At 47.7% G+C, this 18,066-nt stretch overlaps 1 protein-coding gene across 4 annotated transcripts in view; it reads left to right on the top strand.

The window, feature by feature from the left end:
- ABHD6 (abhydrolase domain containing 6, acylglycerol lipase) overlaps positions 1 to 10,675 on the top strand; it is a 49,531-nt gene extending 38,856 nt beyond the window's left edge. For all 4 annotated transcript variants that reach the window (XM_028110443.2, XM_028110445.2, XM_028110442.2 and 1 more), the window contains exons 8-10: positions 1,256 to 1,310; positions 1,529 to 1,629; positions 9,559 to 10,675. In XM_028110443.2, coding sequence (XP_027966244.1) covers positions 1,256 to 1,310; positions 1,529 to 1,629; positions 9,559 to 9,735 — 333 coding nt within the window. In that variant the 3' untranslated portion in view covers positions 9,736 to 10,675. The remainder of the gene's footprint in view (positions 1 to 1,255; positions 1,311 to 1,528; positions 1,630 to 9,558) is intronic.
- Positions 10,676 to 18,066: the final 7,391 nt, after the last annotated feature.

Here is an 18,066-nt window from a genome sequence, read left to right as displayed (position 1 = left end):
TGCAGAGATGGAGAATGGATGTGTGAGTAGGTGCAGAGTAGATGGGCACATGAATTGTTGCAGGTACATGCGTAGGTTAGGGATGCAGGAGAGATGAATGGCTGAATACTTGGTTGGATGAGGCTGCCTGGAGAATGCAGGGATGGAAGATGGATGGATTGGTGGATGCAGGATAGAGGGATACATCAGTAGACATGCATGTATGATTCAGAGATGTAGTGTGGATGGATGTCTGCATGAAGGAGGGTTGGAGGATGGATGGATGGATGGGTAGGTACAGGGTAGGTGGATGCACAGATATATGCACACGAGTCAGAGATGCAAGCAAGATGGGTGGCTGGGTGGGAGAGCAGAGGTCGAGGATGCAAGATGGATAGATGTGCACGTGCAAGATCATAGTAGAGGAAACAAAAGGGCTGATGCCGAGCACAGTGTGTTGGACAACTTGCCATTGGCGTCACCTCTAGGCTTTCACTTCCAGAATGGTCAGATTCTAGTCATGCTCCAGAGGGTTGGTTCAGAGCAGTTCTGGCTACATTTTCGCCCTCAGAGTGCATCTGAGGGGCGCAAACCACTCCCAGGGAGATGAGAGGCGTGCCAGTGCTAATGTGAACGCTGTACCCTACTTCAGGGATCCCGTGGCAGGAGGAAGAGGAGGGCTGTGTTCCTTCTTCCCACAGCCAGTCTCTGGATCAGGATCCCAGGTCCAGTAGATCTGGCGTACCCACATTGGCTGCAGCCTTCACCAGCCCTCCACAAGGAAAGCAAAGATAACACTGAATAATAAACAAAGAACTATGGAACCCATCCCAGAATTTTTTAAATAGTTCATCTCTTTATTGTTCAAGAGGCCCATCATCCCCACTAGTTTGATTTTTTTTTTTAGTAGACCTTATTCTGCATTTGGATATTACTAAACAATTCCTTGATATTATTTCTAGCCTTGATTGTATCTTAGGCTAAGCAGAGAATATCTCAAGATAAAGTGGCTGTGAACCATGTCAGGTGTTTTTACATGCTTTGGCTTCCCAGCATTACTCGGGTTCCTTCCTAATTACAAAGGAAAAAGCGTCAGATGACCCTAAGTCCCAATTACAATGCATACTCCGTGGTGGGAATTTGGAGCCCTGGGCCCTAAAACCTTGACACTGCCATACATTGCCAGACTTTATTTCCTTCGTTGTCCCGGAGCCACGGGGGGGCCTGAGGAAACAGCCCGTCTCTTGCCTTCTAACCGTGGCTCACTTCTCCGTAGATCCTGCAAGGCCTTGTTGACGTCCGTATTCCTCATAACAACTTCTACAGAAAGCGTAAGTAGCCGTGGTTAGGCTTGGTGCTTGTGACGAGTGAAGCTCTAAGGGTGGTTGGCTTTTATATTTTACATTTCTGAGATTTTGATCGTTTTCTGGGGCCCCTAAAGACAGAAAGTGGCGGCCCTGAGTCCATGACCGTCCCTGAACTCTGTAGAGTTCTGGTGCCCACAGGCACAGCCCGGCACGCACTCACTTTGTTTTCCTTTTCTGAAAAGTGTTTTTGGAAATCGTCAGTGAGAAGTCAAGATACTCCCTCCATCAGAACATGGACAAGATCAAGGTCCCAACGCAGATCATTTGGGGGAAACAAGACCAGGTATGTAGCTCATCCCTGGGTACCCTTTGCCAGTGTCACCGGCCTCTGAGGAAAAGCAAGAGGTCATTTATCAAGTGAGCCTCACTGGCTGGTTTCTGATACCAGGAGGAGGTAGAACACACCTGGGTCAAGTGCTGAGATTTATGGGGGGCATCATTCTCTTGAGTTGAGAGCAAAGATGTTGATCTTTTAAAATGAAAGGAAATCGGGGCGCCTGGGTGGCTCAGTCGGTTAAGCGTCTGCCTTTGGCTCAGGTCATGATCCTGGGGTCCTGGGATCCAGCCCCATGTCAGGCTCCCTGCTCAGTGGGGAGCCTGCTTCTCCCTCTCCCCCTCATGCTTGCTCTCTCTCTCTCTCTCTCTCTCAAATAAATAAGTAAAAATCCTAAGGGCGCCTGGGTGGCTCAGTCAGTTAAGCATCTTCCCTCAGCTCACATCATGATCCCGGAGTCCCAGGATGGAGTCCGCATCGGGCTCCCTGCCCAGCGGAGAGTCTGCTTCTCCCTCTGACCCTCCCCACTCTCATGCTCTCTCTCTCTCTGTCTCCCTCAAATAAATAAATAAAATCTTGAAAAAAAAAGTTTTAAAAACCTTAAAAAATAAAATAAATAAAATGAAAGGCAATCTTAAATCATTTTTACAAATTACTTTTATCAAAGCCATGTAGTCTCATAGTACAAAAAACTTTAAAGAGGGGCACCTGGGTGGCTCAGTCATTAAACGTCTACCTTCAGCTCAGGTCATGATCCCAGGGTCCTGGGCTCGAGCCCCACGTTGAGCTCCCTGCTCAGTAGGAAGCCTGCCTCTCCCTCTCCCTCCACCCCTCCCTCTGCTCATGCTCGCTTTCTCTGTCTCTCCCGCTCTCTAAATAAACAAAATCATAAAAAAAAAAACCAACTTTAAAGAGTACAAAAAGGGTTGTAACAAAAATTTGATCTTTTTTCCATCCCAGGGTAGCTCTCACTGTCTTGCATGTTTCTTCCATTTCCTAAGGCAGGGATTGACATGTTTTCTGTGAAGGGCCGGATAGCAGATATTTCTCCAACTTTGTGAGTCCTACTACTTCTGTCGCAGTTCCCGAGCTCTGCTGTTGTGCAAAGCAGCAGCAGACAGTAGTACGCAGAAAGTGGCTAGGCAGAGTGCCAGGGAACCTTCATTCCCACAGACAGGCAGTGGGCCGTTGTCTGCTTACTGCCCTTCTGAGCGTACGTGTATCTGCAGAGGTAGTCACATCTGTAAGTTTTTCAAACGTGCGTAACGACACTGTTCACAGTACTTCATATATGTAGGAATGTCTGTATCTTGGAAATCATTTCATACCAGCCCATGTAGATTTATTTACTCCATCTATTTTATATATATATATTTTTAATTTTACTGACTTTTATTAATATGTTTGGGTAAGCTTTTATAGTCATACACAAAAATGACATGACCAGTGGTTAAATCCTGCTTTTTTAAAAGATTTTAAAAAATTTTTACTTTCTCTCTCTTTTTTTTAATTAGAGAAAGAGAAGGAGGGGCAGAGGGAGAGGGAGAGGGAGAGAGAATCTTAAGCAGGCTCCACACCCAGCACAGAGCCTGATGCGGGGCTCGATCTCACGACCCTGAGATCATGATGTGAAATGTGAACCGAAATCAAGAGTTGGACGCTAAACTGACTGAGCCACCCAGGTGCCCCAAGATTTTTTTAAATTTTAATTCCAGTAAGTTAATATACGGTGTTACATGAGTTTCAGGTGAACAGTGCAGTGATTCAACACTTCCATACATCACCCGGTGCTCATCAGGACACGTGCGCTCCTTGATCCCCATCGCCTGTTTAACCCATCCCCCCCTTCCCTCTGGTAACCATCAGTTTGTTCTCTATAGTTTAGGGTCTGTTTTTTTGGCTTGTCTTTTTTCCTTTGTTCATTTGTTTTGTTTCTTAAATTCCGTATGAGTGAAATCATATGGTGTTTGTCTTTTTCCGACTGACTTATTTCACTTAGCGTGGTACTCTCTAGCTCCATCCACGTCATTGCCAATGGCAAGATTTCATTCTTCTTAATGACTGAGTAATATTGTATATATCTGCCACATCTTCTTTATCCATTCATCAGTCAATGGACACTTGGGCTGTTTCCATAATTTGACTATTGTAGATAATGCTGCTATAAACATATGGGTGCATGTATTCCTTGGAATTAGTATTTTTGCATTCTCTGGGTAAATATCCAGTAGTGCCATTACTAGATCATAGTGTAGTTCTATTTTTAACTGTTCAAGGAATCTCCAGACTGTTTTCCACAGTGGTTGTACCAGTTTGAATTCCCACCCACAGTGTAAGAGGGTTCCCCTTTCTCCACATCCTCACCAACACTTGTCATTCCTTGTGTTTTCTATTTTAGTCATTCTGACAGGTGTGAGGTGATACCTCATTGTGGTTTTGGTTTGCATTTCCCTGATGATAAGTGATGTTGAGCATCTTTTCATGTGTCTGTATGTCTTCTTTGGAGAATGTCTGTTCATGTCTTCCGCCCATTTTTTAATTGGATTTTTTTTTTTAAGTAGGCTCCATGCCCAGTGTGGAGCCCAGTGCAGGCCTCAAACTGAGCCACCCAGGCGCCCCGCTGCATTGGCTTTTTTAAACATTCTCACATATCTATCCATTTTCTGAACTATTGAAGTAGGTTGCTTACATTATGCCCTTTTACCCCCAATACTTCAGGGTTTATTTACTGATAGCAAGAATATTCTCTCACTTAACCACAGTGCGTTGTCATATTCAGGAAGTTTAACGCTGGTGCAATGTTTTTGTCTAATCTGACGCCCATATTCCAAATTCATGGGCGGGGGACCTGGGTGGCTCAATCGGTTGAGTGTCTGACTCTTGATCTCAGCTCAGGTCTTAACCTCAAGGCTGTGAGTTTAAACCCCACGTTGGACTCCACACTAGGCATGGAGACTACTTTAAAAAAATAAAATAAAATAAAATAAAATAAATTAAAATTCCTCGGTTATTTCAGTAAGGAGCTACATAGAATGTTCCTGCTTCCCTGAAGCAGGATCTAATCCGGGGTCCCATATTACATGTCACGGCCCTGTAGTCTCCTTTACTGTGGACTGAGACCCCAGTCTGCTTTGTCATTCATGATGTTGAGATATTTGAAGAGTACAGGTCAGTCATTTTATGAAATGTTACGAATTTGACTTTATCAGCTGTTTCCTCATGATTAAACTCAGATTATAGACCAGCACCAGAATAGCTCATAAGTGATAAGATAGCACATCCTGGGACACACGGTGTCCTTCTGCCCCTCCCTGATGAGGTTCATGTTGATTGCCTGGTCAGGGTGTTGTCTCACTCTTCATTGTAGAGGTATTATGTCTCCCTTTGTGACTGATAAGCAGTCTGTGGGAGACACTTTGAAAGATCCTGCTCCTTACCAAACATTCCCCCCTCAATTGACCCATCTGTGAATGATTCTTGCTCCAGAGTTTACATTATCCTCTATAATAGCCGCGTAGTAGTCCATTATGTGGCTCTGCCACAGTGTATTTCATTAGTGTCCTACTGATGGTCATTTAGGTCATTTCCAGTTTTTTGCCATTAAACGATACCTCAGTGAACACCAGCATAGATGTGTGTTTGGGGAGTGTGAGAGCGTACCTGAAGAGTAAATTCTTCATTGTGGACTCACTGGGTCAAAGAGCAGGTGCATTTTAAAACTGTAATAGGTTTTGGGGACACCTGGCTGGCTCGGTTGGTAGAGTATGCAACTCTTGATCTCAGGGTCATGAGTTCAAGCCCCACGTTGGGTATAGAGCTCACTTAGAAAAAAAAATTTTTTTAAATAATAAAATTTTAATAGGTTTTATTAGGTGGCTCTGTATTAGTTTGCTGGGGCGGTCATAGCAAAGTACCACAAACTGGGTGGCCTACACAACAGAAATTGATCATCTTAAAGTTCTAGAGGTTAGAAGTCCAAGACCGAGTTGTCCGCAATTTAGTTCCTCCTGGGGGCTGTCGGAGAATCTGTACCATGCCTCTTCCCCAGCTTCTGGCGGTTTACTGACAATCTTTGTGTTCCTTGGCTAATAGATGTGTCACGCTGCCGTCTGCCTTCATCCTCACACAGCGTTCTCCCTGTACCCGTGTGTCTCCGTGTTTGAATTTTTTTTTTCTGTGTTTAAATTTTTGTAAGGGTGGCAGTCATATTGAGTGTGGGGCCCACCCTGCACCAGTATGACCTCATCTAAACTAATTACACTTGCAGCTACCCTACTTCCAAATAAAGTCACCTTTTAAGGTATTGGAGGTTAGAACTTCAAAATATGAATTTTAGAGGGGGGACACAGCAATAACAGACCCTCCAAAGAGAGTCTGATTTGTATCCCAGAAGCTCCTTTCTTGCCTGCAGTTGTTCTTTAGAAGTCATCTTACTCTCAAAGTTCTTCTTCTTCTTTTTTAAAGACTTTATTTATTTGAGAGAGAGAAGGAGAGTACAGAGGGAGAGGGAGAGGGAGAGGCAGACTCCCTGCTGAGCAGGGAGCCCAACGTGGGACTCGATCCCAAGACCCTGGGATCATGACCTGAGCCGAAGGCACCCCAAAGTTCTTCTGAAGTTTAAAGCAAGAAGAGGGGCGCCTGGGTGGCTCAGTCGTTAGGTGTCTGCCTTCGGCTCAGGTCCTGATCCCTGGGTCCTGAGATCGAGTCCCATATTGGGCTCCTTGCTCAGCGGGGAGCCTGCCTCTGCCTCTCCCTCTGCCTCCTCCCCCCTGCTCATGCTCTCTGTCTCTCTCTCTCTCAAATAAGTAAAAATAAAAATAAAATAAAATAAAATAAAAAAGCAAGAAGAGGCAATGAGAAATGGAGCCTTTATAAGGCCCAGGATGACCCGTGTGGAGAAGCAGGCAGGACTGTGCCCCCAGTGCGCGTGGGGTGGGGGTGGATGATCGCGTCAGTGTACAACTCTCCCCAACTGACCAGGTACAGCTGAGGATGTACAGTGCAGGGATGTGGGCATGGAGAGGAGGGAGGGCTCTTTGCTCCCCTCTGCAGCAGCCAAGGGACTAAAAGGAGCTTTGTGTGCACCTGAGTGGAGAAGCGGACATGGAGTAGGCCAGCAGGGGGTTATTTGATCAGAAATCAAGTTAGAACAATGAAGGCCTTTCTCTAGTCTAAAAATCCCAAAGGTGATTTGGGGCTCTCAGGGACCAGCAAGGAGAGGCAAGGACCCATCACCCTGCCCTGCAGAGACAATGCAGAAGCAAGATCTCTGGGCTTGGACTCTGAAAGTCTGGGTTCCAGCCCTGCCTTTGCCCTCTATCAGGCCATGACCCTGAGCAAGCCACTCAGCTGCTCCAAATCCTGGGTGTTTCTTCTACTACTGGGGTGATGTGAGATTCACGTGAAGTAACACACATGAGGGTGATCTTTCTCCAGTGAGAAGAAAATAAGTTATTTATTATTTATTACTCGTGTCCTTTGCCTCGGAAAGTTGGCCTCTGCCTATGATCCAGAATTTTTCCAGGACTCTGAAGTCCATTTTGTTCTGAAAAAAGAGCCTAACATTCCATGGGCCTACTATAAATATGATCAGATATTCTCTGTGTTCTATGGACCATCTCCAGTGCAGAATCCAAATAGCAAAGGCTTTGGGGGCCCTTTATTTTATGGCCTTTTGCTTCCCAAACATCTGGCTCTTTTTCTGCTCTGTTGTCAGCATTTGATGTCACCAACCCCATGCCTTCCAGGCTGAATTCAGCCTCCCTCTTCTTTGGACCCCTGTAGGTCAGCCACTGTGCTGTACAGCTGCAGGATAGCAGTGCACATTGTTGTCTACATGAATCATGCCCACTGAATTTGGGCAGTGTACAGCCCGCACAACTGAACTTGGCAGCCTTTCCTGAGATTTCTGCACATCAGTTCAAGTATTTCCCCTCTGTGTTTAGTCCACCAGAATGGGGGGGCCTTGTGCAGATATACAAGGTCCCTTCATCCTGCCCCCATAGTGCCTAGGATGCAGGAGACCCAGAGTATGAGTGAGTGAGCAAGCAAGCAAGAAAGTAAATACACTAGCAAAGGGACAAACCAACTTATGGCCTATACATTTAAGTCAGCTAACAGATTTATATTGAGCACCTGGTATGTGCCTGACGCCGTGTTAAGCCCTGGGGATACAGCAGGCACCGAGACAGACAGGATTCCTGAGCTCCAGCAACTTCTAGTCTGCCTGCCATTATAACGCCTGGCAGAGCTTGAACTAGTGTGAGGTCGATCATGTGAGTGCAGGGTTGGATTCTGTCTTTATAATTTTTATATTTTGTTCATGGTGGATCTTTTTGCATTAATGTCTATTTTTTTAAATACTGCATTAAAATCTTCATCTTAATTCGTGAGTTTTTTGGAGGCTGCTTAAGTTTTGTGCCCAAGGCAAGTGCCTCACTTCCGTCACCCTAGTCTTGGCCCTGGCCCGAAATGGGATGGAAGAAAATCGTTTGACCATCTACATGAATGTCCTGCCCAAGAAATAGCTGATTTGGTTCCCATAGATGTGCGTACCTCATGAGGGTCCATCTGGCTATTTCCCATATGTCTGAGTGACCATGGGGAGTGCTGGATTTGACCAGCGTAACAGTGTCAGAGCTAGAGGCTCATGTGGGTATTCTTGAGCTATGGGTTCTGACGTCTCTGCAGGATAGACATTCAGTGTTCATGCTGTGACCTGTTGACTCCACCTGCATTTCCTCCGGGGATTTTTCTACAGAAGCTGGGCTTTATTTCTGCCCAGTTGCCGCAGCAGCCTTCCCTGTGAGTGCGGGGCAGGCAGAGGTGTCTGATTCCTTCACGGGGTGCCCCTCTCACCAAGCTCCCCCCATCAGCTGCTCCTATTTGTGGCCCCGGGAGGTGCTTTGCTATGCTCCGTGCTCCATGCCTTGGCTGAGGCATGCTGCCCCCGACCCCCAACTTCCCAGGTGGAAAATCTTGGTTTTTAATGGTCTGGATTGACCAGAATGGAACTCAAACACAGACAGCACATGAGTTTGTTGGGGGTCTTGCTTTTGCATTGAGGATGAGAGGAGGGGTCCTCTTGTGCAGGATGAGTTGAAGGTAAAAGCGATGACAAACGGGGAACAGATGCAAATCTGACGCTATAGGATGGTGTTGGGGAGGAAACCTTGGATGGGTGTAAATAGCAAGGTAACCCAGGTGACAGATTAAGTGCGTTGTTCGGAAAGGGTCAGCCCTCGAGAGTGGTGCCTTTCTTATCGGAAGAGCATTCTTCATTATTCACAAACTCCAGGGCCCGTGGTCACACAGCTCTGGGGACCCCCAGAAGACCCTCAAGGAGACACTCCCACCTCCCCCAGCTTGGGATAATTCGCCTTCACCTCCTGTGTCTTCCATGTGTGCCCTTCCCAGAGCTGGCCTTCTCTAGTCCAGCCTGATCATGTCCGTCCCTAACACAGCCCCGTGGCTCCCCACTGCCCTCAGTTGGAGGCCTGAGCCCCCATCTCTCCACCACGCCATCCTCGCTCCCTGCGTACTGTCTCAGCATCAGGTTAACTGCCACCCCCTGCCCTTGCCGTGACCTGCCCCCCTCTTCACGAATCCTCCTCCCCTGTGCACTCTCAGCTCCCAGGATGCTCCCCACCCTCAGAGCCCTCATCTGCTGACCAGTCTGGCTTCCCTACCAGACCGAAAAACTTCCTCCTGGGCAGGGACTGTGTGTTTCCACTTCAGTAATGCTGGCAACCACACAAGTTTGGGCACCAAATTGCAGAATAAGGCATGCAGTCACTCCTGTCAGCGAGCCACGTGCCCTGACACTGAAGTAACTTGGTCCTAAAAATCACCTCTGCCAGGCCTGGTCCGGCGTCTGGTCCCCTGAACACACACGGGCTTCGGAGGCTTTTCTACCTAGCATCCTCTCTTGTCCTGCAGGTGCTCGACGTGTCTGGCGCCGACATGTTGGCCAAGTCAATCGCCAACTGCCAGGTGGAACTTCTGGAAAACTGTGGGCACTCAGTGGTGATGGAGAGGCCCAGGAAGACGGCCAAGCTCATCGTCGACTTCTTAGCTGCTGTGCACAGCACAGGCAACACCAAGAAGCTGGACTGAGACCCCACCTGCAGCCTGCACTCACACACAGCATCCACCCCCATCTCCAGAATCAGACACGGCCACCATTTCTCAGGGATCCTGCCCCAGACGTGGTCGGAGTGCCGGCGTCCCTGAGGAGGCCAGTCCCCTGTCCCCGGTCCCGACAGATCCACAGAGCTTTGGGGGCCACAAGGAAATCTCCAAGATATTTTTCACAATATAGAAACTCACATGAGACAAAGTTAAGAAAACCTAGCCAGAGATCTACCCAGAAGTCTTCAAGTCGTGTTGCAAAGCGGCTGCCTTGGGACCGTAATCACCGAGGCCATTTTCTTTAAAACATCCTTCACAGACTGAGACTCGAGGTTTTTCTGCTGCTTCGATGTTCTCCCCTGCATGGTCAGTGGCTGTTTTAGGAGCATTAGTCTCCATCTGCTGAGCCCTTCTTGTTTATGTCTAGTTTAAGTTTTATGTAGAGGCCCCTATGAATGCAAGTCTGTCAGCTGCAAGACCAGGGAGCAAGATGCAAACTATAAACGATATTAGCCCGCGAGGAGGGGTGCGGTCCCACATCTGTGGCCCCCTAGCTGCCGGAGCAGTGGAGAGCACGGGTCGGGGCGCTGATGGGCCCCTACACGTCAGCCCTGTCATGAGGGAGCCCGCAACGGTCGCCGTACGAAGAACAGGGTGGGTTTCCTGGGAATCAGCGATTATTTTTTAAAATAGGACTAATGAAGCAATAATGTTCTGTAATCAGACCTGGATTCCACACACAAGCACCTCGTGGGCATCTTTTCTATCTTGCTGCGCTACTGAAGACCCTTGGGTGTAAAAATACTAGTTTGTTAATGAATTCTGTGAATTCTGTGAACAGTCATGTGATTGAAAATAAGTCTAAACAGCTGTAAAAGTGACCACAATGACATGAAATAAATTTAATAAATCTAGATCAGCAACATGCAGATGGTTTCTGTTCCTAAGCTCCTATTTAAGTACAACGTTGGCAGATTTCCTGTTAGCTTTAAGAAGCGTTTTTTCACGTAAGGCTTCTTCTAAGGCACTGGAAGACCTTATTTGGATGAGTTATTAGTTTTCTTTTAAGAAAATCATGTTTGTCATTTTTATTCAGCTGAAATTGTATATCAGAAACAAAAGGCAGGTCATCAGACTGTTCCTTTTGACCCTTGTCTGTTGTACTGAGGAGCCCTTAAAATTCCCAGAGCTTCAGGGCACCTGGGTGACTCGGTTAAGCATCCGACTCTTGATCTCAGCTCAGGTCTTGATCTCGGGGTTGTGAATTTGAGCCGTGTGCTGGGCTTCATGCTGGGCATGGAGCCTACTTAAAAAAAAAAAAAAAAAAAATCCTCAGAGCTTGAATCCACCAAGTCTTTTTACAGAATCTGCAGCCAAGTAGTTCTGGAAATAAAATGAGATAAATTTTATAGTTTAAATTAAAAACTATAGTTATAGCTTAAACTTTATATTTTAATTTATCAGAGAAGAACAGAACACAGATCTTAAAAACAAGAAGATAGGAAAATGTGATGTCTTGGACAGGCGGGCTGCAGCTAACACAGTGTTCAGAGGGAATGTTAGAGCCCTCGGTACACATATTAGCAAAGAGGAGGGGTGGCTGGCTGGCTCAGTCGGTGGAGTGTGCAACTCTTGATCTCAGGGTTGTGAATTTGAGCCCCACGTTGGGTGTAAAGATTACTTAAAAATAAAATCTTTTTTAAAGAGTCTATCTATTAGAGAAAGAGCACACAAGCAAGGGGAGGGGGAGAGGGAGAAGCAGACTCCCCGCTTCCTGTGAGCAGGGAGACCGATGTGGGGCTCGATCCCAGGACCCCAGGATCATGACCTGAGCTAAAGGCAGATGCTTAACCAACTGAGCCACCCAGGTGCCCCTTAAAAATAAAAAATTTTTAAAAAATCATAAATCAGAAACCTAGAAAAAAATAGAAGGAAATAATACAGGTGAGAGCAAAAATCAATGGCATGGAAAAAAGAGTAGATACTAAACACACTGCTTGTTCCAGTCTTTCATGTTCATTAGGAATTCTGAGTTTAATGCGGTCCTGGGGACAGGGGTCAGTCTGGGTGGGTTTGGGTGATGAGGGACGGTGCCCAGGGTAGCTGAAGACGCCTCCAGCCTGGGGTAAGTCCTGCAAATTGGAAAGCATACTAGGTGCAGGAATTGTTACGCCCTGGGTGAACGGCAGCTGAGGATCACATCCACAGTCGCCGCTGCATTGCACCCACACTGGGCCCATCCAGGCCGCGGTGTGGGCTGCCCGTCCCACCAGGAGGACAGTGGGCAGGGTCTGCAGTGGCAGGATGCAGACCCCGCCTCCTCTGCTGTCACGCGAACGCATCAACGGGAAGTCATGAGCAGAGCATATGAAAGAGTCCTTCGGACAGACCTAAAAACTGGGTTGTTGTGGTTCTCCCTTGGGCCTGCACTTCTGGCCCCACCGTGTTAGGAAGACTTGAAAGCAGACACGCACAGCTCCCCTTTGGCACCCCACGTTTTGCCTTTGTGATTACGAAGAGCTTGCCGGTGACCGCCAGCTGGCTGCCCCCCAGAACAAGGCCCACTGGACCATGTGGTGGCGCCTTTAACAGCAGTCTTGGAGAGAAGAAAAGGGTCATTCAGCACAGCCTTGCCTGAAAGACTGCCAGAAGTTTCTGCAGTCAGATGCTCTACCACTGAGCTATACCCCTGCCAGAAGTTTCTGAAGTGACAGTGGAAAGCCCCGAGAATCACAAGCAGACTCACTACCCCATTTCCTGGAATGGGGCCGTCAGGGCTGCTGAGGATGGACCCTGCTGGGCAGGCACTGAGGGAGCTGAGGCCCAGGCCCTGGTTAGCTCTCAATTTGCCATCAGTCTGGGCTTCTTGTCCAGCACAGACGCAGCACCAGGAGTGACTGAGGCAAGGAACACAAGAGTTTGATGGTGCTGCCTGTGCGTTTAAGTCTGCCTTCCGTTTGAGGCCACATGAGTATTCCCCATCCCAGGGAACCTTCCTTGTTGTTTTTTCCAAAGGAAGTTCCCAGAAGGTACTGGGAGATTATAAGGTGGGTCAGGCCAGCTGATGCTCTTCCAAGTATGTTTCGTGCATCATCGTAACAAGTTCTCACACACCCCTAAAAGGTACATACAACCTGTGCCCGTTTTATTTTTATTTTTTTAAGCTGTGCCCATTTTACAGCCAGACAGCTGAGGCAGGGAGAAGTGAACTATCTTGCCCAAGGTCACACAAATAACAAGTAGAGAGAGGCGCCTGGCTGGCTCAGTGGGTGGAGCATGCAACTCTTGATCTCAGGGGTGTAGGTTCGAACCCCACGTTGGGTGTAGAGATGACTTGAAAATAAAAAAATAAAAAATCTTTTAAAAAAGATTAAAAATAAAAAAAACATAGAGGGGTGCCTGGGTGGCTCAGTTGGTTAAGCGTCTGCCTTTAGCTCAGGTCATGATCCCAGGGTCCTGGGATCGAGCCCTGCATCGGGCTCCCTGCTTGGCGGGGGGCCTGCCTCTCCCTCTCCCACTCCCCCTGCTTGTGTTCCCTCTCTCGTCTCTCTCTCTCTCTCTGTCAAAATAAATAAAATCTTTAAAAAAAAAAAAAAGAGACAGCTTATGATTGAAGGTGACTTTGCAAAAACAATGTTTTCACCGGTTCAGGCAGGAGCTCTCTGGCCCAACTTCCAGTGGAGCCTGGGGCCCTGTTGACTCACCTGCACCAGGCCAGTGTGGGGCAGCTCCAGCCACCATCACTGAGGTCACACGCCCCAGGCCCCTGCTGAAGACGGTGACCCAGTTGTTCACTCAGCAAATAGTTAAGGCTATCCCAGTGCCCAGCCTCCTGCTAGGTAGGAAACAAGCTTACCTACATTCCAGCATCTCAGGGGCCTCAAGGGACAGCCTGCTCATCTTCCAGTCTCTTTAGTAACCAGGACTTGTGTCATGCCCTCCCTGGAAGGGCTCATTCACCTTGTTGATAACCCTCATCTCTCTACCACACTCAGGTGAGCCAACGGGGCCCCAGATCATCAGTGTTCCTTGCCCAAAGGAGTTTTCTGGAGGGGAGGTCTCCTCTGCTTCTTGCCCCTTGGGGTCAGGCTTGGAAAAGCGGTCAGTTGATTTGGCTCTGCTCCTGGCTGCCATTCCAGAAGTGGCCCGAGGCTCTGCCTGGGATCAAGTTCAGGCTCCCTTTGAAGGGGGTCAACTCCCCGGACTTTATACCAGCCAGGGCTTTCCCACTGCCTTCAGAAAAATTTTTAGGTTTTAATTAAGTATAAATGCTGACTTTAGCTCCCTCATTTACTTCCCAAGCCCTGGATATATCGATCTCAGGACAATCATTAGTTGGTTCATGAAATAAACATTGTTCTAAAATGATGGATGCAAATTTTAACATCTGCATGTACCAGCCTTCTGCTTTGGGGACTTCCTGTCTTAGATTGAGAAGTCTTTTATTAAAAGTGGCAATTCACTGGGTCTGTTCCAAAAATGTTTGCTGAAATACTCTTTGGCCAGGTTTGGGATTTTTTTTTGCTTTTGTTTTTGTTTTAACTCTTAGTCTGTCTCTGTCTCTCCTCTACTCCTCCCTCACCCCATCTGTTTCATCACTTTATCTGTCTCCTATCCATCTGTCTGTCTCTTTTACCCATGCACACAGGCACACAGAGACACACACTCCCCTGACAGGTGGGAGCCTGGCTCTTCTGATCCTTCATTTTGTATGTCTTCGACACCACTCCTTGAACCATACAGACTGGGCTTTCTCACCAGCCCCTTCTCTCTCCCCCCGCCATAGTTGGATGATGTTCGTACAACCCCTCCATCCCTGAAAGGAGGCAAAAAAGTAGAGACGGGGTGGAAGTGGTCACAGATGGGGCAGTGGAGATGTGCTCACATTACCTGCTGAAGTCGGGACCAGCTACCCTGGGGCTCTGGAGTGGAGGTCACCAACAAGCGGGCCTGTGGTTGCCTGTGATGGGATGAAGTCTTGCATGACCATCACTAGCCTAGTCAGGGACAGGATATCAGATGGCTCCTTTTAGCAACAGGAAGGCCCTTCTCCCTTGGCTCCTAGAGGAACCTTTCCTTCATGGCTTGCTGGATCTTTGGTCTCTCTATCCTCCAGGCAATGACCAGGAACCTTAGGGCACACCTAGGGGGTGTCCAAGCTCCAGCAGGGGATGGGAAGAGAAGGAAGGATTCTTAGGGGCAAGAAAGAGGCAACTATTGACATGAGTATAGGTCTACAATCCCTTACCAAACCTCCAAGAGCCAGATGTGATTCCAAATTCAGAAAGTTTCCCATTTTAGAAAGGTATTAGGGGGTGTACACCACAGATTATGTAACATCCCCAGTGGGGGCTGGGGCTGCCTTATATGATCAAATGCATTGACATTTCTGCTGTGCAATGTATGAATATCCACAGTAAATGGGACAAAATCTATAAAAATCTTCATCTCTGTTCAGATTAAGCGTTGGGTGCCACACGAAGAAAGATTTGGTTTCCATGTTTTTCTTGGATTTCAGAATTGCGGATAAGGGATAGCAGGCCTCCACTCCCTGTTTCCTCTCTCCTGCCTTGGGGTTGGGCGTTGGGGGAAGAGTTGGGGGGCAGGAGGGGGCACCTTGAGGAAGAGTTGGTTCTTCCAAGTGGGAAGAGAGGCATACAAATGGGTGTGGTCCATGGCTCCCTCTTGTGACTATTAGGAGCAAGTCTTGATTTTTATTTCACAATTTTTTACTTGACAATTATTAAATTATACAAATAATGCCCTGTCACTTTAAAATAAATAAAACAAAATGAATGTTTAAAAATTATGCTTATACATACATATGCATCAACAGAGAGGCCCCTACGGCTGGTTTATTGGTGTGTGTGTGTTTGTGTGTGTTTTACATAAATGGGGTCATGCTGGGCATTACTGTTGCCCACCCCTCACCCCTTGCTTGTTCTTTTCACTTACCTCTATGTCTTGGGCCTCTTATAGGTCAGAACCCACAGATCCCCCAGGTTCCCATAGTGGAGATGCAGAGGCCTCCAGAGGAAGGGGGGGGTACAGTGAGGGTGGACTTCTTTGTAGGAACCTGCTGAATCCCTCAGAAAGGATCTCTGAATTTTGAGAAAACTTCTTGGGCCCCTCCAGAAACAGGCTGCTTAATTACAGGGTGGTTATCCCTTCCTCAAATTCTCCCTTCCTAGGGTCCTAGAGCCTTTTTTTAGGGGAGAAGTTTCTAAGGTCACTTGTAAGGAAAGCTTCCTCCATCATTTAAATACATTTCAGAAATGCTGGATGAAACAAAGTTAAATAGCCTGGCTCCCACTCCAGCCCCCAACACAAGCAGGGACTGACTGGGAAGAAGCAAAAACATCCTCAGAAGGCAGCCAGGGATGGGGCCGGGCAGGGGCTGAGGCAGGGACCAGGCCAATGTGCTACTCCCCTGGATCATTTTGGGCAGGAGCTTCTGGTCTTTTTTACCATTGACTGGTGAGCTGCCTCCCCAGAGTCCTTGCTGCAGCACGTGCTGCTAATGTCCCCTTCCCAGATCCCCGTTACTGACTGCTGCCCCCCGCCACACCTGCTGTGAGGACTGGCTGCTGAGGAAACACACCTGCCCTTCTCCCAGAGAACCACGCTCCGACGACAGGAGATGCCTGAGAGGTGGTGCCCCATTCTCTTCCTCTCACCTCCTGGGGTTACCAGACAAAACACAGGATGCCCAGCTAAATTTAATTTCAGACAATGAACACTTTCTTAGCATGAGGATATCCTATTCACTGTTTATCTGAAACTCAAATTGAACTGGGCAACTGTATTTGCTAAATCTGGCAACCCTACAGCTGGCAGTCAATGACTGGGGGTGGGGGGAGGCAGGTATGATGAAGGCTTGGCCCCCTTGCCTCCAAGGCTGGAAGCTTGCTGGTGTCATTTATGTTCCAGGGCTCCTTGTGGGATCAGCCTGAGGCTGGGCTTCAGCTGAACCCACATCTTTGCTTAGCTCCTTCCCCGGCCCATCCTGCTTTCCTCCTCCCTTGCAGGTTTCCCCTGAGAGCTGCCCCCAATCAATTACTTCCACGAGGATCCCTGTCTGAGGCTTGGCCTCCGGGGACTCAAAAACATGCCTACTTTTCAATTTCCTGTTTGGAGAGGATGCTCAGGGTTGCCTCAAAGAGCAACTTCCGGCCTTGTCATCCATCCCATGGGTTCTGAGGCTTCTCGCCACCTTAGACAAAGAATTTTACCCTCTCTAAACTCCTTTCTTTTTTTCATCTGTGAAAGGCAATAATGTGACATTGCAGGGTAGCTGGGATAACGTGAGCAAGTGCTCTGGCACTTGGCAAGTCTCCCTAAATGGAAACAACAGCTGTCGTTCCACAGCTTTTTAGCTTCTGGTCATTTTCACTCCCTTTGTCCTACCTTCCCAATCTTCTTACATGAGTGGATATGATTCCCATGAGTCTGATGGAGATTTGTGGCTGTAATCCTACTTGGGCCTCTCTCTTGCCTTTTCTTCCCAAGGTTGCGAAAGCACCTCAGTTTTAGCAAAAGTCATTTGGCACCAGTTCACAAGACGGGGGGTGGGGGGAATAAAAGCTCAACACAGCAGTGGGGAGGAAGTGTGGACTCAACTCTTTCTTGGCTGCCATAGCTTCCAGGACCATAAAATACTCGCCGATCTGCCCCAACAACTTTGCTCTGAAATGTCAGAAACACAGTGTCTGGAATGGCCATCTTGAGCCAAATGACTCCACCAATGCAATGCTGGGCAACTTTTATAAAAACTGAGGCAGGTTCGTGTGTTATGTTTTAGAGTGATGTTAAGATACATTGTTAAGAGGGGCGGCTGGGTGGCTCAGTCCTTCAGCATCTGCCTTCAGCTCAGGTTGTGATCCCAGGGTCCAGGGATCAAGCCCTGCATCGAGCCCCGCATGGGGCTCCCCGCTCAGCGGGGAGTCTGCTTCTCCCTCTCCCTCTGCCTGCTGCTTCCCCCCCCCACACACACACTTCTGCTCACTCTCTCTGTCAAATAAATAAATAAAATCTTAAAAAAAAATAAATATTGTTAAGAAGGGAAAGCGCCCCTACCGTATCTCTGGAAGGACACTTAAGAAACTCCTACCCGTGGATGCCCCTGGGGAGAAAGGCTGGCTGGGTAAGGGGTGGGAGGGAGACTTGCTTTACATTGTTTATCCCTTTACACTATCTGAAATGTAGGCCACATGCCAACAGTATCTATTAAGAAAATAGATACCCTTTAACTAAAAAACGGTAGTTATCATTCAAAGGTATCTCTTTTATTCTAAACTGAATTAATGAGGCAACACA

This window comes from Eumetopias jubatus, unplaced genomic scaffold (assembly GCF_037043125.1).
Source record: "Eumetopias jubatus isolate StellerSeaLion01/CBP00866 unplaced genomic scaffold, mEumJub1_p1.0 scaffold_1, whole genome shotgun sequence".
Taxonomy (NCBI): domain Eukaryota; kingdom Metazoa; phylum Chordata; class Mammalia; order Carnivora; family Otariidae; genus Eumetopias; species Eumetopias jubatus.
This window is presented reverse-complemented; position numbering and strand designations above follow the sequence as displayed.